The sequence below is a fragment of the Metopolophium dirhodum genome, chromosome 6 (genome assembly GCF_019925205.1).
Source record: "Metopolophium dirhodum isolate CAU chromosome 6, ASM1992520v1, whole genome shotgun sequence".
Taxonomy (NCBI): domain Eukaryota; kingdom Metazoa; phylum Arthropoda; class Insecta; order Hemiptera; family Aphididae; genus Metopolophium; species Metopolophium dirhodum.
Window position 1 is genome coordinate 18,463,826 of NC_083565.1, and position 20,886 is coordinate 18,484,711.

General features: G+C 30.4%; 2 protein-coding genes across 2 annotated transcripts in view; one reads left to right on the forward strand and one right to left on the reverse strand.

Moving 5' to 3' along the window:
• The window catches only part of LOC132946803 (uncharacterized), a 76,497-nt gene extending 72,921 nt beyond the window's left edge, over positions 1-3,576 (reverse strand). The window contains exon 1 of the mRNA XM_061016884.1: positions 3,103-3,576. The gene's annotated coding sequence lies outside the window, so the exon portion shown is untranslated. The remainder of the gene's footprint in view (positions 1-3,102) is intronic.
• Positions 1-20,886, forward strand: part of LOC132946802 (uncharacterized) — a 148,491-nt gene that overhangs the window by 75,691 nt on the left and 51,914 nt on the right. The window contains exons 9-12 of the mRNA XM_061016883.1: positions 12,544-12,705; positions 12,840-12,968; positions 16,667-16,781; positions 16,870-16,992. Of these exons, the coding sequence (XP_060872866.1) occupies positions 12,544-12,705; positions 12,840-12,968; positions 16,667-16,781; positions 16,870-16,992 (529 nt within the window). The remainder of the gene's footprint in view (positions 1-12,543; positions 12,706-12,839; positions 12,969-16,666; positions 16,782-16,869; positions 16,993-20,886) is intronic.

The window sequence follows — 20,886 nt, forward strand, 5'->3', positions numbered from 1 at the left end:
TTTAGCAATCATACATTTGAATATCTATAATGTCTTGAAAGCACTAACAACATTTTATTCCAGTAAGAACTTTTGAGCAACGATGTATTAAAAGTCAATCATTTTTACTTAGAAACAAATATTTTATGATACATAAATTGAAAAAAAAACCAAAATATTTCGTAACTTTCAAATATATCTTTATTTATTATAATGTATTATATGTTGTATAATATTACGAACAACGACAAAATTCTTTAAAAATTATATATATAGAAAAAATGCTAATACAAATATTTGGGGAAAATTACAAGTCTCCACGGAAATTCATTTTTGAATTACAACAATAATTGTTTTGATTATTTTGAAAAGTTCCTGAGAATTGTTTACTTTTGACATACCATACCACAGACAAGATCCAATTGCTTACCAAGAACGGCAAGAACCACCTTTAAAGTTGAAGCACGGTGCCTTCTTACTGCTCCTAAAGGTGACGTCAGACACGAAATAAGAAAACTAATATCACTGTTAAACCATCGCTCCGCTAACACTTTAAAATATAAAACAATTACCACCTAATATAGTCATCATTCAATTTAACGGATAACAATATTGCTTGACTGCTGCTGCAATATACAATGCAGGTAACTACCCGATATACGGTATATAATGGTAAAAGTTGATAAATTTTGTGGTATATAATGTTTGGTTTTCGATTTCCGGTGGACTTTGATTGTTCCCAAAATTCGTAGGACATAATTGTCGAGTGACAATCCTCGACAGTGGGGGACGTCTGATCACATTAGTACCTATATATTATGCATAACTACAGGTAGCTACATCGCGGTAATCGCGGTAACCGCTGCAGTAGTGTAGCAGTAGCCACACACTTTCGTCTCGCAGGAATAGGTACTAAGTATATTATAATATTATACGCGTATCGTTGTGTGCGCAGTTTCCGAAAGGTCAGCGGCGAAGAGAAATACGCGTAAAAAATGATTTTTTTTTTCATTCTTTTTACGTTAAATTCGTAACCCTCGGCCGCCGTGTACGGACCGCGCGATCGACGACGACGACGGCGGCGGCGGCGGCGGCATGACCTTTATACATAGTGTTATACCTATATGTGTATTATTATTGTATGTATACGCGTATATATATTATAAGAATCGCTAACTTTGAAAAAAGTACGAAAACATATTTTGTAGAAGGTTCACCGTGCAGTATATTTATATAAGTATTAAAATACAGCGTTTTTCGTCGTGCAGCGGTGATCGCAGACCGTGAATTAATGTTTCCGAGCTTGAATTATTGACACGCGCATACGTTTTTTATCATTACTATTACTATTATTATTATTCTATAATACGGTACACGATAAATCTGCTCGCGTACACGTACATTTACAGTGCACTTTTTTTTTTTTGTCGCGTACCTATACCTATCAATTTTAACTCTTCTGAAAGCGTTCAATAGGCATATTTTTATTATTATTATTATTCCGTTGAATTTATTGTATAATATAATGTATATCGTACTGCTATACCACCCGCGTACAGTTGTTTTTATGTTAGTGTATGCGTTTTTTTTGTCGTCCAAGATTAATAGCGCACACTGACATGTTTTTTTACGAGAACATCGAAACCACGCTAAATCAAGTCAGACGGTATTATTAATTTATAACGTAATACTTTAATTTAAGTGGTAATTGATTTCAATAATTTACAAAAAAACTCTTTTACAACTGTGTACAACAATGGCCATACAATCTCGTCTGAAGGTGATGTGATATATGACAAAATTGAAAATTACAGATTCGTTTACATCCCCTTTTTTGTTGTTGTTATAGTCTCGTTAAAACTTTAATCGAGTAAAATTGGCACCGTTGTTAATGTCTCGGCGAGCTTGACCATAAATTTAAGTGACAGTGCTCTATCGAAAAAAGCCTAATTATTGTTGACGCTTAATTAATCTTATCTACCTATAGAAATTATGGTGATGATGACGATCTTATAATGAGTTCTAACAAGTTTATGCGCCTACCTACGTGTTTTTTATTTAAGTATCTATTTATCGGCTATTTAATGAATATTTTAAGATTCTGTTTGCAATTGTTTTAATATTTATTTTATTTAATAATATATTGGAACTGAAGGTTTTTATTTTTAAATATTAACATAATTTCAAATATGAATAATGAAATATCTTAATATTATTCTCTTTATTCGTCGAGAAGTTATTGTTCTAGGAAAGTTACGATAGTAACATTTTAAAATATTTATGTCCAGAGAACTAAATAATAATATACGATTTTAAGCTAACTTTACGTACCGTTTCCAACTATGGGGTATTGGTTTAAAGAACTATTGGTATTTAGGTATGTACCCCCCCCCCCCCCCCCCAAAAAAAAAATACGAAAAATAAAAAAATAATTTTATACATTTTTTTTTCTTAGTCTATAATAGAATAAAAACGTGTAGCTGAAAATCTAGCTATTTTATTGGTTCATTCGGTATCTACATGCAAATGCTTACTTCCGGACCCTAACGATCTTACGCCTAGTGTTATGCGAAACTGTTTTAATAACTCTGTCATAATTGTATGCTAATACATATTATGACCGAACGTATTTACCATAATTATTCTTATACGGGTAGATATTTGCACAATGTTTCATCTTATCGAGTCTTTTAAGTAAAGTTTTACTATCAGTCATATAATATAGTTTCTTATTAGTTACTATGACGTAAAAGTTATGGCAGTCACTCAAAGTCATCTTGTACTTTAGAATGTATACAATCGACCAATCGAGAGTAGGATATTATATCCTGCGAATGTTATAAATCATAATTAAATTGTGATTACGTACCTATTGTGCGTTGCAGGTATTATTATTATTATTATTTTATTGGTACCAAATATAACAAATTTAAACGAAAATATTATTATTATACACACTAAACCCACTGCCACGTATAATATCGGTCCTATTACACCGGGTTCGATATTATCATATACCCACATCATAATTTATTGTACGGCGTACCTACTACCTATACACTTCGCAAGAGAAATGGTATCATTATTATACATTCAAAATTAGTTTTGTCTTGGTGTACTCACATTTCAGAAATCCCAGTCTAGCTTGTTCGGCCCACAGCCATTTGCCTCGCAAGTAGATGCTATCCGACTGTCGCAATCGAACGGGACGCATTTATGAATAGAATACACGCAATTACATATTATTATTAAATATTAGTTTGTTTTCGTAATATTGTCCGAGTCGCCGTGATGTGAACGCTAATACATAATAATTTTTATTTTTATTATTATTTTTTTTTAATTTTTTATCGAAAATATAACGACAATAACGATGGAAAAAAAATTATATAATATTTTCGAAGAGTGTGTCAGTTTTTATTGTTATCGTTTTGATTAATAGAGAGAAGTATTCGATAAAAAAAATTCCAGTGAATCGCACATATTTTTTTTTATTATTTTACTATATTTTTGATGTATTTTGTCCAGCGCCGCGCACATTCAGAACTTTCCGTGTTACAGCGCGAACGCACACTATGAATGAGTAACGCGACGCCGTAGCCAATGCGGTACTGGTGGCGAAATCTGTAATTATTATGCGATTCGGACACCCGGTAGTCGTAGTTGTAGTAGTAGTACGCCTTTTTTTCTTCTTCTTTTTCTTCTCCTCTCCTTCTTCTTCTTCTTTACAGCTGGTTAAATTGTACCTTTTTTCCTCTTTGTTTTTCGCCCTTTATTTATTTATTTATTATTATTATTAAAATTATTTTTCTTATTTTTTTTTGGCAAACGCAACCACAACCACTGTCAAAACAGTATGCAAATGTTTCAAATGAAATTCTATCTTTATTCACTGGGTGTCTCGTATTTACCTGATAATATATATATATATATATTATGTGTATTGAATATTGTATATACACTTTTTAGATTCATAATGGTGCAGCAGATACTGTTGACAATAATTTAATTGATTATATTTATACATTATTATGTAAATATTATAAGTATAACTGAACGTTTCTAGTCTGAAAAACTGAAATTAATTAAAAACTAATTATTTCAACTATTCAAATCACTGTACTATTCTCTCTAATAGTATATTATGGTAACAATATACAATGATATAATATAGACGTACCTATCGCAAAAAGTAAAAGTATAAACCTACCAATTGTTTATTAAACACACATTTTGATTGTTTTCATATAACTTTTGTGACCTAACATCCTAAATATTCTAGAACCTATAAAATATTATATTCGTCTCAAAAATGTACAAAAATAATCTAAGATATTTAAAAAAGAATATTTTTGAAATATTTATGTAATATTTGTATTATGCCCGAATACTTAGGTATAACATTATAATAGGAATGGTCAAAATTCCATGAAATATTATAATAACTTGTTTAAGTATACATAAAACTATTTACTAATTTAAACCTGACTAATTGATTATAGAATAGGTGTTTAAGTAATTAATGTATATTTAGATACCTAATATAGTTATATACCCTATTTTAAATTTTGTTAAAAGATCAAAAAAAAAAAAATTTATACGTTCTTAAAATTTTGTTTTATAAATCGTCGTAAAAAGGAGGCTATTAGTCATAAACTCATAATATATTGCAATATTCGCACTACACCACGAACTAGGGTTACTGACTTTGCAATTAATTTGCATACTGTATAATATTATATTTTATATTTGTACACAATATTCAAATCTACTCACCTATACTTTTACAGGCAATTTATATTAAAATAGGAAAATTGAAAATCTTTAGATGTAAATAATTTAGAAACTATTAAAATAATTAAACTCTTTATAAGCCAAGCCAGTTCAACACATATTATTATGGCCTAATGGACACATGTATTTAATAATTTTAAAAATATTTATTTGTAAAATACATTATATAAATAACTATAAAACATGTTTTTCTACATCGCGTTGAATTATAATCATTAAGTTGTGATTTTAATGAAATAATGAACAGTATTCTGTCCAGTATAGAAACTAAAATATAAAAAGATTATAATTAATTAATTAAATATTAAATATAGCTGTGAATGATTATTACCTAGTTATTTTATATAATTTTACAACTGAAAAAAAATATTTTCTTATAATGTTTGGTTAATTAGTTAATAAATTATGAATATTCCTCGATAGTTGCTTACAAGTATTGTACAAGTTTCCGTAGAAAATGTTAAACTTAATATTGAATCATTATGTAGATAAACATCCCTTGAAAATATCGATTTGTTGACCACGTGGAAGAGGACATAATATAGTTATAGGTACATAATTAGAGTTCAACAAACTATTGTTTATTTACTATATTTATGGTATTTTTGTAACTATTAATAATTTGAATTTTATACATTAGAATTGAGAAGTTATTAACAAACGCAGTAGTTTACTCTTACGCGATACAAATACAAGTTAATCATATTGATTTGATGGGAGAAGTTTAAAAGTTTGTTCTTGAACGAATACAATAAAATTCCTAATACATCTATATTACATAATATATCCATGCATTCATAAAATATATTGTATTATATGTGAGTGTTTTTCATAAAAAAAACAGGTGGTGTTCATTCTGTGCATTGGTTGTTTTTTGTTTGTTGAAATGTCCAAAGTGGAATGTAGATAGGAATTTCATTTACCCGAACGACTCTGGGAAAATACGGTTGCAGAACAATATGCAAAGGAAATTTTATTTGGGATGCGGAAAAAACGACACAAGTTTGCCAGTTAAATTGAACTTTTTCAATTTAAAAAAAAAAACCGAATCCGCTCCTCCATACAACAACACAACTTTTTTGACAGCTAAAACATCGGTCCTCTCGGCCAATAGAGTGCCAAGGGTGTATCCAGTGTACACTGTACATTGTACATTTATACGCGTATATCGAATGGTGTTAAATTACATAAACGAGAAAAATAAGTACCTATAGTAATAATAATAATAATAATAATAATTTGATAACAAAATTAATAGCCCAGTAACTCATACACTGCAATATAGTGATACTCATTTAGTTTCGGTACAATAATTGGACAACCTCAAAAAAAAGAGAGAGATATAGATGGATGGACGGAGAGGGTGAGGGGAGATAGGGATCGAGAGAGATAGGGTGAGGGAGAGCGAGTAGCACGCCGGCGTTAAGGGTTCAAAATCAACAGGTACATTATGGAACAGCTCGCCCAATCTGCAACTGTTTGCCGATTTCTTTCTTTTATAATTTTCTGTAATCTTAATAATCGTATTCCACACGGTAGTTATGGCGTTGTCGGCGTACTGTAATTATATATTTAAGTATACGCAGAAACACACTGGCGTGGACGTTTATTTATTATTATTACAATATTTTTTTGGTGGGGAAACGCGTGTCCTTCACGTTTCGACGTGTGATGTTGTTATTTTATATTATCGCATTGCGACAGGCAGCTATAGCGGATATAGTGCGTGTTGGTTGTTAGGCTATATGTTAGCGCGTACGATATAACGAGTAGCGGCGGCGACAACGTTTTTAACAATATTATGTTTTGTGAGCAGTGTGCTATGTATGGCCCAATTATACACACACATAATATAATATTTACATACATATATAGCTAATCTAATCGATAAGGTTCGCCTTGGCCTACAGAAAGTCCAAGATTCTTCGCACACAAAATATATTAAAATAACAAATAAACGTATTCGTACATATATATATGTACATGTACACACTCACAGACACCTACACCCCTTACTCCTTCCTCACACAAACATACACACCACCAATATCCCACCCCCCTTCGCATACACATATACACATACTACAGACGCACAAACACACACATACACACATACACACATTACAATAACGTGTACTTGAAAATATTTAAATGGGTTGGTTATGTGGTCGCCGAATCGATAAAAGTGGAAGCACGCTGTGCAGAGTGTGATAGAAAGGGTGAGAGAAAGAGTGGGAGCGAGAGAGAGCAGAGAGTGAGTGAGAGAGTTGGTGGGTTAGATGGTGAGGGGAGAGAGAGAGAGAGAGAGAGAGAGAGAGAGAGAGAGAGAGAGAGAGAGAGAGAGAGAGAGAGTTGGTGGGAGAGAGGGTTAGGGGAGGGTGAGAGCGAAATGGATAGAGTGTGTGTGAGTGAGAGAGTATGACGCGCGCGCCCGGTTTTATCCCGGCACTGCACTACGCATCAAAAGGTTACCATGGAAACCAGTTAATACGACCACTCTCCGCTACTAGTCGCCGTTCTATCACGTCTATTCTCTCTCTTTCTCACTGTTTTTCACTCGCTTTCTCACCACCACTGCCTTTTCCGCCCATCCCCAGCGCTACCACCCACCCCGTACTCGCGCTCTTTCCCGTGAACTATCCCTCACCGCTTACACTGGCACCGATCCTGACAATCCACCTTGTCCCTCACCGCTGTGGTCCCTACACCACAACGCGTCGACCGCGCACGCCATCATTCCGCCGGCCACCAATTTAGGCTTCATCTCGGCAAAATCTGTCCCGTGTCTTGACCCCTACACTCACCCCGTCGAACCCTTTTTACCTCTTTCACTTTTACCTTCCAATTATTATTATATCTCATTTGTGGAATGATGGACGGCGCGGTTAATGCGCCAAAGGGAAAAGACGGGACAACGAGATGGAATATATAATACACAACGACGATGACGAGCGAAAAAGAGAAAGGGAGAGACAGCAAAAGACAGCTATGGAGCGCGCGCGCGAGAAAGAGACAGACAGAAGGACAGAGAGTGAGGAAGGAGAAAAAGCTCACGCATTTATATCGAATAAGTCTTCGGTTCTTCCCTGTCGTCCCTCCGCCGACTGCTATCTCGGCTACTCACCTCCGACCCCGATAATTCATGCCGCACTTAAGAAAACACGTCATTTTTTATGGGCTCATGAATTTTAATCGCGACTTATCTCTAACGGACACCGCGCGTACTTTTATATGTGTTTCGACGTTTCGTATATTTCCTTACTCCTTCACAGCAACCGCGCCGAGCAAAGGTTTTAATTCTCATATTTCTTTTGATCAATGTTAACATGTGATCGTGTATATGCGCAAGTGTGTGTTGTGTGTGCGCGCCCCATCGTTACGTATAGAGGGTCATAAAAAAAAAATAAGTTTTTCAATATGAAAAAAATACATATTTCGCATTTTTCGGATGTCAAAGGTCCTTTGCTATTGTATACGTAATGATGGCAATACGCGTAGTTGTACGATAAAATGTCTGTTGACGAAATCGCACCCAATCCGTCTTCGTTAAATTTAAAATTGCCGGCAAGTTAACATTATATCGTGTTTTCTCCGGGTAAATAAATATCGAAATATTGAATTATTACTGCAATCTTAGTAATGCCATCGACTTGGAAATCATCTTCGCGTATCTCGGTGGGATATTTCTATTTAGTCACCGGATTTCGCCGTAAGCTCGTGAATTATATTTTTGCGCAAAAAAAAAAAAACGTTTACACGGCGGCGACGGGGTGAATATCACGACTGCATAATATTATATTTTTAATTATTCCGACCGATAATATGTTTCCAATAAATATTATTATATGTATATACCGCATATTATGGTACATTGTAAATCAATTTGATTGATCACGGTATAATATTATATAATCATTATTTCAATTTATTTTCCTCCATGTTGGCGCCCGTACCAATGTGTTTGTGCTGGCATGCATTTTGGTACGCCGTGTGTAATAAATGTATAGATCACCGATTACTAGTTAATTAATTGTCAACTGAGTGAGTACGCTCCACGGGTAGTGTACGTTTACCGGTATATATTAGTGCTTAACGTCAATGCTGATTTATCACATCGATTATGTTCACTGCGTTCCTATCTGTTTGCATATCCATTCGCCAATATCCGTTTTCCTCGGTCTCGTTTAACATTGTAATATATGGTTCGTCATAAATATTGTTATGTCGGCTACAGTTCATACTTTATACTCATACTCACAATATAATATGATACTGTACGTTTATCCGATGTTTTGTAAAAATAATAATAATCCGGGCGACATTAATTTATTTTTACTACATTCATTATTATACCTACGATTTAGTATATAGATAGCGTACGTTTTAGTTGATCGTTTACAATTTTGTGAACTGACAGAATATAGAATATTATGTAAACGAACAGTTAAGTTTTTAGTTATTATAGTTATTACAATATTATTCGTTATAAAACGTGTACTATAACGAGTATAACGTATTAGAGTGAGCAGTGAATCATCAACATGTCTTATTTGGATAAAATCAACGATTATACATTGTGTGTTTATTTTTGCATTTTACAATATGTTTTGTAAACCAATAATGTATTTATAATTTATACATACATTTTTTTTTTATTCGTGGTATAGGTACATCATCAACTACTATAGGTTATTAACTTATAACAAAATAAATATTAGTTTGTAATATTATGAATTGTATAAAAAACATATTTATATACTTAGGAAGTTTTTTTTTACCATACCGTAGTTCAACTGTTATATTTATTACCTATACAATTAATATACCGTATTCTTAATAAATAAAATACCAATTATTTTATTACGTCAAGCAAGTTTCTGTTATATTTCAAAGTGAAATGAATACTATCATACTTGGGTATTTAATAAAACCATGATGAATTAAAGGCCGTCGTTAGAACTAGCGGGGCTCAGGAAAAATTAAAAATGTCGGGCTTAAAAACGAAGATTAATTCGAACAAAATAGAAAAATAATTATAAAATATTATACAAACTAAAATTTATTTAAAATTTTGGTAAAAAATAAAATGAGTAATACCTATAGTAACATCGTCAATCCGCTTGTTGAATTGCTTGAAAAAACCACTTATTGAATTTAAACCAACATATATTATATAAGATTTTTTAGATATTTTAATTTTGAATTAAGTTTTGAGTAGGTATTTTAAGACTGTACATTTATTATACATTTTAAAATGCTCATAAAGTCATAACTTACATCGAAATTAAAATATCAAAAAAGCCTACGTTGGCCCATAAAATATTAATATTTTTTTTTCCTAAAAATTAAAATGGAATAATAATACACATAGCTACATAGGTACACACTTGGAACAAAACTGAACGATATGAAGTCCCCACCGTTGCTTTTTTTTTTTTATTAATCCGAATGACTGATACTTATGATATTAATTGAGCGTTTTTCATGCTCTTACTGTATAAGTAGCATTATGTGATTATTAATTAATTATTTTTGATTCATTTCTATATATTTTTTTATTGAGTATCATCTGACATGTTACGGTTCAATTATGGTTGACCTAATTGCACAAACCTACTGTCCTGAGCGCTGAGCCCATATTTTAATTTAGCCATTTTGAAATTAGAACATTGTTTGTGGATTGTAATTTCGCTTAGCTTTACTTATGTTATAAAGTGTTCTAAAGGCCTAATAAATGCTCGAATTCTCGTAGCGTTTGGTAACAGTGAGAGCCGAGAGGTTGTCTAGGGTTAAATTGTTTGACGAATTTCTATGGAACAGATAATAACCTATAGTGCCCAGTACGAAGCCTAACGAACCAAGTATTGTTAGCATAACTTTCCAGCATGGCAGAATGTCAAATTGTATTTTCCTAGTCTGTTCATAAATTATAATAAACACGTGTGAATCGACCTGTGTGATTTTGGAATGTGTTTTATAGCTTACGAGCAAATTAATAACTCGTCAGATTTGTTTTTGCTAATTTAACAGATTATTGAATATAGGTTAAATTATTATAAATAGAGTCATTTTTATATTTATTTTTATGAAATGACTATGCATTTGCAAGTACAATGTATATCTGATATTTTATTCTATTTTTTTCTTTTTTAATAATTCTATTGTTTTACATAAATGTAACAACAATCCGTCTGTTTGACACAGTTATATTATGTCTGTAGTATCATTTTATTAAAATCAAATAATCTTTAAAATATATACTTACCTAAAAAGACAAAACTAAACAGGGTGAATTACTAAGCATGCTCCACTCCCATTTTATCCTTTAATAATAGATTAGATATTCATATTCTGGTTTTTGGAATTTTTAGGTATACTTTTTTTTTTTTTATAGTATTTTTCTATATTTGTATATTAGTAGATGATTTTTTGGAAAATGTTAACTTATCCGAATCAAAACTCGGACCTGTAGTTTCTAAGTAAGTTATCAAAATGTTTATATTATTATATATTTTATAATAATAGTACCTACTTACAAAAGAGTGCACAGAAATATAAAATGTATATAATTATTAATCAAGTACCTACTTATGATATTCGGGAAATATACAAATTATAAAATAAAAATAGATTAGGCATTATATGAATTAGTAATTACTACAATTTTCAAATCACTATGGGCCCATAATATCATGGGATATCTTCCATATAATATATTATATCATGGGCTCATTATCCTTAGTACACAAAGTCAAATAATACAAAAACTGCTCGTTAGAATTTCGATGTAAATACGTCAACATTTGTCAAAATATCATCTGCTTAACAATTTACAGGGAAAAAAAACGTTAGTTCCTTCTCATTTGAAAAAAAAACAAGTTTGTATCGTCACGGGACACGCCTTAAATGGTATACGAAAAGTCAAAGTAGTCATACATTTGGCCCTTACTTAAAAATATCCGAAAATCAGAATTTGAATACGCTCATTATTAATGATGGGGGGGGGGGGAGGGGTGAGAGCATGCTTGGGGAGAGTCCACCCTGTGTAGGTATTTATTTGTTATCGTTAAGCGCTATAACTTTGAAACTAATAGTTTTTAAGAATTTTTAACGAACGCGATTAATATTTAAATCGCTTAAAGTTTTTAACTACGTACCTATAAAATATACAACAATATAAACGATTGCCTCTGCCTGCTTCTGGGTATTTCATTATAATTTTTACAAATTCGTTTTTAATTGATCTTTTACCAATAAATCATTCGTGTCTATTTTTCGAAGGCAACACATTGTTTATTTACGTATTTATTTTCGTTACAACTGCGCTAATACATCACAGAGGGCACGAAAGTGAATCATGTCCTTGCGACTGTTTTGCCATAATATGCGTTAATAACCACAGGTAGATGGAATGGCACAAATGGAAAGCTTACGTTACGAACCGATCAAACCTTTGTTTGGCATCGTGTGTATATTTAATGAGAATTCACAGTTTTGCAAAATTGCACGTGTGCACAGCATTTCGAATGAATACACTACTATTCGGGGATTAGCTTTATTAAAACACACACACACACACACACACACACACACACACACACGCGTGTAAGCCAGAATAATATCCATCGGAAATTCTTCGGATGTGTTCAGCGAATTTACGGCACGCATCATTACGTATTATACGATAGTATTATATTATTATGTTTTATCGGTGTAGGTGTAATGGCGACATTAATTTTTAATATAATTTTATGCACTCTCGTGTTCCAGCTGGACGGTCGAATGTTGGCGGGTCAAATGAAACGTGTCAGCGGCGGGGTCGGCAGAAACATAGCGGACGCTTTGGGCCGGTTCGGACACGATGTCCGTTTCTTGACCGCTGTCGGGGACGATTCCGACGGCCGCTCGATAATCCAATCGCTCGAGCACATTGTTAGTATATTATATTATTATTATTATTATTATTATTATCATCATCATCGTTATTCGTTATCTCTTGCGCGATTATCTATGTCGGCTATTTTCCATGTCATCGAGGGACATCGATCTCGTTTTGTTTTTTGTAGAACACGGACAAGATATCCGTGGTCGGCGATCAGTCGACGTCTTGGTGCGTGGTGTTCCAGAACCGGCAAGGCGACTGTATGGCGTGCATCGGCGACATGGAATGCCACAAGCGAATAACTATTGACATGGTAATTTACGGGCCCGACGACGTTGGATTATAATTTATAATTTAATTCCTTTTGAAATATTATCGAAACGATTTAATACCGGGGACGTGACGCGATCGCATGCATATAATATACCGCTGTATAGGTAGGTAGTATGTACTAGGTACCTATAGTATATAAGTGTGTACACCGAGCAACCTAAAGTCCTTAGCCGAATAATTCGTTTCCTCTGTTAATTGAGTTTCTTGATACCGTCACACCGACGCGACATTTCAATCACACCGCAATGAACCACTTCTCTCTGTCAAGTCAATATTTTTATTGCTTCGACAAAATCCAGTGCTCGAGTACCTATACTCGATTAATATCCATTAGTTTTAAGGTTTCATTCATTTATAATATTTTATTTATGTTGCAACAATAGAATTTTCGAACTGAAATTTTTTTTTCAAATACATTTTGATTAATTATTCAATATAAAAAATGATAAATCAATGAAATTCATTGAATAAATTTAAATATACAATATAAAAAAAATGCTGAATGTTAAATAACTTAATGTTCATTCTATCAATGAAAAAATACATTTAATATAATACATAATACACATATTATATAAAGTATATTTTATTATTGATATTTTTTTACAACTTCAGCGGCGGCAATGACCATTAGTTACATTGTAATAATTACTGATTACCTTCATATTATTGTAATGCAAGGTTAGATATATTACAATAATGGTACTTAATATTATATAATAAAGTAAAAACTTTATTAAAGTACAGTAAAAAATTGTCAATTGATTTTAATATTCCATTTTAAAATTATATTTTACCTACCTAATATAATTAATTTGATTTTAAAAACCTAATAATTAAATTGTTTTGGTTCGGGTTTGGTCCGAGAGCTAATTATATATTATATTATAATATTATACCAACTGATTATGTACAGTTACAATGAGAAAATGTTAATTAAATCATGCAGCTACCTATTTTACATTTAATTTAATTTTTCAAAAGAGCTATTATATGCATATTCACATTCACATAGGTATAATACTTTTAGGTGCAAGGAAATTAAAAGTTTATTTACTATAGTTTTTATGATTATTACAAGAATAATGCTAGTAGTATTCAAATAAATCTAAGTAGTAAAACATTCATATTAATACTTAATGACTTGATAAAAATTAAAGTTTTGTAATTACTTTTATTGTCTGAAATAATATGTACTTAACAGACTACGAATTAAAAATGAATTATGGTACTTAATAATTCGTATACTACGTTTAGTTTATAATACAAAAATTGTTTTGCAATTTATTGTGAAACTAAGTAAAAATTAAAAGAAATTAATTTAGAAAGTTGTCAAATACGATCATCGAACAAATATATAACAATGTAGAATTCAATTGCTCAAAAGTTTAGTTTCAATTAATTCTATCAAAAAGTTTGCAATTTGAAGATCGAGTTGAATCATGTGAAACACGGTATTGCATTATATATTTTTAAATTGCTATTGCTCATAATAGTTATAACTTACATCTCTCTCATAGTTCTATATAGCAATCAATTTCTTCGGTACTATTAAAATAACTATATTACCGTGTCAAAGTCACTTTTAATTTATTACATTTAATTTTTAAATTATTATTGCTTGTCAATCTGTTAAATAAAAAAAATTAAATATATGATTGGGGATAAAGAACAGTTAATTTTACAATAATGTTTGATTTTTATTACTCTTTACACTTTAAACTTTTTGTGGTCTTAGAGATTTAGAGCAGTGGAAATAATGAAAAACATACATTTAACACTATATTATAGTTTATAAACTGTATATATTGTAATATTATGATAGATGCTATTTTTCAAACGACGCTGTGATTTTCATTAAAAACTGATACAAGAAAGCATCTGTTTTTAATATAATTATATTAAGCATTTTTGAATTAACCTAACTTCATTTCCAATCACGTAGGTACCTATATCAAATACAATGATATGGTCAAGTTCAAATAGTTTCAATATTATTTCAGAGTTATTTTATCTGTTATAATTTATTGCATTGACAATTAATTTTAAATTTAGCCCCTCCGTACTTCTATTTAGCCCCCCTATGAGGTTTGACTTTTTAGCCCCTCCTTAGGCTTGTAGTTAAAACCCAAATCGTTAAGAAAAAAAAATGATGTGTAAAATCATGATATAAAAACAAGGTATGATCGTATCTTTTTGACTGTCAGATCTTTCGGTAAGCACGTGATATATAGTAGTAGTGTATAGCGTAATAATAATTTAATGATAATATGATCATACGGGTAAGCAAGTGACGTATTGCGTGGACTTGGACCAAATCTGGACTTTTGCGGTCATACCATGTTGTTTATATCATGGTGTAAAATAATGAATTATTATATTATAAAATATGATATAATATAATTGAAATTGTGTACAGTGTAGGTACGTACGTACCAAGTACGAAGTTATCGTAATTGGTCATAGTTTTCGCCGAAGAAATGTGTTTGTGTATTTAAGGTATTAGAGTAATAGCTTATCTGCTTATTGCATATTAGCTTCAAGCTTACCTATGCAACGCCCTTATTATATATAATATTAAGGGGATTCGATACCGTGATTTTCTGTTTTTGTCTAACACACGCGCGACATAGTATATTAGACGTGTTTTTTGCAAAACATTCCAATTGATCTATTGAAGCGATAAGAATTCTGAAAACAGATTTGAATTCGTCGTCAAGTCTACTTGAAATCGACTTCCCCACATTTTTGATATTATCCCCCAAATTCCAGAAAACGTCATATTAAAAAAGAGTATTTAAACATTTTTGTATTTCAATTTTTGGATAAGCTAAAATCAAAATTGCGGGAAAGTTGATTTCAAGTAGATTTCACGACCAATTCAAATCTGTTTTCAGAATTCTCATCACTTCATTAGATCAATTGATATGTTTGGCAAGAAATCCGTCAAAAATCGGAAGTCACGCGTGTGTTAGACAAAAACAGAAAATCCCGGTATGGAATCCCCTTAATATATTATTTTATTACCTTTAAATAACTGGTGCCCGTGTCCCGAATTCGTATTACCTATATTAGTTGTATCGCCCTTTCGTACAGTGGTTGAATACTATTATACAATCATTTTACTTTCCAATTCTCAGTTCTCAATTTACCGTGCGTCTGTGCACTCTCTGTGCAGACTGCGAAGTAGGTAGGTACTATTACAGACTGTCACAACTGTTATTTTTATTTTTGAGTACATATACGGTATACGGAAATACGTTAGAATTTATTCTATACAATTATCAAAATGTTCAGTATATTCAAATTAAAAAAATCAAGTAACTAGTGCTAAGAACGAAGATGACCTAAAAAAATTATGGTTTATATTAAATTTTGGTTTTAGCGGACTTTTTGTAACAACGAAATTACAATTAATCTTATAAGGGTCGTGTGGGGGGCTTTGTCCCCCCCCCACCCACGTGTAATTTTATACTTTGGTTTTGTAAGACTCTAGCCCCTGTAACTATTCAATCCTAGTTACGCCCATGTACTCCATAGATTGTTATTCTTTGAATAATACGTTTTTATTGAAATAAATTGTATAATAATAATAATAATAATAATAATAATAATAATTATTATTATTTCATGAATCTCATCATCGGTATTGTAACGACATCATTCCGTGTCCGAAAGATCAAGAAAAATATTGACGCGTTGTTCCAGAGTCCGCTCGTGGTTATCGACGGCAATGTTTGTCCGGAGACAATGGAATTTGTAATTGGATTTTGTAACGAGGAAAACATACCAGGTAAGGGCCTGATTTTCCAAAATGGAGTAAATCTCTTTTGGCAATTGTATAGTTTCTCTAGTGATTTGTGATTTGTTGTACACTGCAGTATACTTTGAAACAACTGACATTGCTGTGGCTTCCCAACCATTTCATTCGGACATGTGGAAAGGGCTTTCCTTTATGTCTCCAAACTTGAAGGAGCTACAAGAAATTTCAAAAAAACTTACAGGTAACCATTATCATATTTCGATCATGTTTTTCAAATTGGTTCTTAAATTACACGTACACGTCATATTTAACACATTTTTCTGATTGTAATATTTATCTAGTGTTTAAGTGTTTTTATGAACTTGGAGTTACACAATTTGAATGTACCATAATAAATATTAAATTTAGTTGCCAGTTTTACATAAAACCATTGTTTGCACAATATTGCACGTACTTAATATTCCTCACTTATTTTAAATGAAATAATTTTAAAAGTGTCAACAAACATCAACAAAAAAAATAAAATAAATATCATCGTAGTATTTCCATAAGATATATTTTTCATTTTTATGTTGAGAATTTACTCCTTAATTTATTTTTTTAAGCCTATGAATTATTAATAATTAAAAAAATAATTTTCATTAATTGCAATAATTTTTTTTCAAATAATTTTTTTTTACATTGAATATTTTCTATGGTTTGCAAAGGCCATAATTAAAAATTAAATAATTATTACTTTTTATCGTTTTCTGCTTAATGTTTATTTCATCAAAATAAAAATAATATTTTTCAGCAATGTATAATATTTTCTTTTAGGAATTGTCAAATTAAAAATAAAATTGAATTGGTACATGTCTTGTCATTCCTTACCACAAAAGTTTTCGCTGCTTACAATATATTATATTATAATTCCAATTGATTAACTAGCTGTTCCTTTCAGTGCTTCTCGCTGTTATACATATTTGCTAAAGGGCTAAAGGCTTTTATCACTGTTTTATTTACTTATTTAAATTAGTTACGTATAAGAAATTGTATTGCACATTTGCGCATGAATAATTTTGACGATCAAACAATGCACAATCTGTTCATTTATTTTCTAGGACGTTACGCCTTCATTAATAACAACAAATATAAACAGTATAACTATTATTGTTTATACACAAAGTTAATGAATCACATTAATAAGCTATTTAAAAACACTAATTTATAATTTAATATATAGTACACCATTGAAAGTCATTAATTTAATATGTTAATTATTTTAGTTGTTAGATGAAAACACCTATATTAACCTATATTATTGTAGATCAAATTATTTAATCTACTAATAATTAATATGGCATTCAGTATAGATTCTATTCTATTTTTTTTAACAAAAATATGTTTTTGGGCTGGATACACAATAAAATATTTCTGACTGATATCTTTCTTGAGGTTTTCGTTGTAATGGTAACTATTATTAACAAAAACATACATAAGATTCTAATAGATTTCCCTTGTAGAAAAAAAATATCGAGTAGCGTGCTATGGTTTTTGTTTTTCTGACAGATTTTTCGTAAGGTATTTTTGTTGTCATAGTTACTATTATTAACAAAAAAATATTTATGATTCATAGATAGACATCCTGCAAAAGAAAAATATCAAGTAACTGTTCTATTTTTTTTTTTTTTTTTAGAACTTATACTCAATTTAACGAATGATAAATGATAATACAGACGTATTATTCATATATATATTACTGTATATTTTGTATTCGTCAATAGTTTTATTTCTAATGAATGTTTTAGAAATATGGTTTTGTACAATTATTAATGTGTTGGAAAAGAGCCAAAATTATTATAATTTATTGTTGATATATTTGATTTACCCGATTACCTGAATTAAAAATTAAAAAAAAAATATAATATTTGTTTTTAATAAATTGAGATAGCTTTATTTAGAGTTATAGAGGTAATTTATATTAATATTTTAAAAGTTGAACTACATCTTTCCATTAGTTTTGAAAATAGTTATGTAAGTTTTACAGACTACTTAAAAAGCGAGTAGAGGAACATATTAATATGCAGGTGATATGCTCGAGGAAAAACGTCGTGTGACATAACACAAGTATTTATTTTGCATACGATTCACTAGAAATCATAATTATTTTCCTATGAGGATAATATACATACAATATACATGTTGTATTTATTTTCCGATTTTTTTGGAGACTTTAAAATGAAGTACGTGGTAAACCATATTATGACTAAAATATTTAAAAATAACAAGCAAATTTGGCTTTCATCATCTTTATTAAAATAACGGTACTATATCTACTACTAATGGATGTGTATAATATAATTTTATATATAAACCTCAACCTTTATACATTGTAATTTGTAACAATACCGAAACTCGCGCCTGAGTGATCTAAGCGAGATGAGTGGCTCAATTCAGAAACCGTTGACCGGTAAACTATATACAAAAGGATTATTTTAAATTTGAAAAACTCATTTTCCTAAAATTATTAACTTTTTTGGAAATATTTTTTTTTGTAATAGAAGTCACTGCAAAATAAAATTATTTCTGCCAAGTTTTAAGCTTTTGCTTTTTTAATGACAGCATACATTTTTAATTACATATTCCAAAACAGCTGAATGTTTTTCTAAGACAATATGTAAAAATCTAATTTAAGTAGTATAGTGTCTCCAAAACCGAGAGGACAATGGCAATGGAGGGGCACGTAGGGTCTTGTCATCTATAATAGTTTAACACAATAAAACAAAACACAAAACGTGTTCGAATTTGTGCGGTAAAAGAATACTAAGGAATACCATGGCTTTAACATTCGTACTGTCTAACGTGTGGTGTGGACACTGCAGAATATATATAATGTACATATGTTTGTATTGGTGAGGTAATCGTTAAAATCGTTTTTACGAGTCAAAAAGAAAACGGAAATCAACGGCGATGCGAGGATAAGTCGTGAAAGTGCCGTTATCGATAAGCAAACCACAGACTTCTTACAAATCCCTGACAGCAAAAGAATTGTGGGTTTTCGTCGCCAATCGGAGATCGAAATCTCATGATTACTCTCCCGTGTATTTTTCATTACTTATATATATATTAAGTGAAGTGTCAGAAGAATAAATTGGCTCAAAAACGATATACATATATATTATATAATATATTTTTTAAATTATGATTTCATATTTCTATTGAACGTGTAGGTTTTTTTTATTTTTTTATTGGAATACATTTGTATTCTGTTTGTAGAAAACATGGCGTTACGAGGTATCCCTATTGAAATTTATATTTATTACTAAATCCAAAACCGTGGATATTTGACGGTAAAATATTAATTCTATAAAATACAAAATAATATTATAGTACGTTATTATTGTTGATGCAAATTCACAAAAAGCATCATTTTCTCTACCTACTTTAGTAGTTATTACTTATTCAACTCGAATTATGTTGTTGTAAAATGGTTTTATTGCCAAAAGTAAAATCTTCATAGAAGTTATTTTATGAGACATTCAAATACATTATTATTATTATTATTATTATTATTACTTTCAACTAATTTTTTTTTTTATAAAATAAATAATTTAAAAAAATATATTGACCGTTGGTTTGTGACAAATGTATTCTTGGCATGTTTTGTATATAATTCGACATAATAATCCCATTGTAGTCTACATTTATTGTATGGAACAATAACTTTAAACATTTTGAATGATGTCTATGTATTTACATTTTAAGGGTTACTTCAAATAATATAAAACATTATTATTTACGACCTTATAAATACTGTGGGTCTACATTTATTATACAAATTTAATATTGTTTACACTTGAATATAAAGTAATTTATTAAACAATAATAAGCTTTTAAATGTTTTAATTTTCTATAATTTTTCTCTATTTATATTTTTCAATACAATTCTTGGGTAGATAGAATCCTACTTTTATTATTCAACAATCGTGTAATAATTATGTATGTTTGATTAAAATATGTAATTTAAAATTTTAGATTGCCATCATAGGCTATCACATTACTTTTGTTATATTTTCCAATAAAAACTTTTTATGATAGTACCTGAATACGTTTTATTATATTTCGATTCTTGAAATAATATTATATAGACCAATTA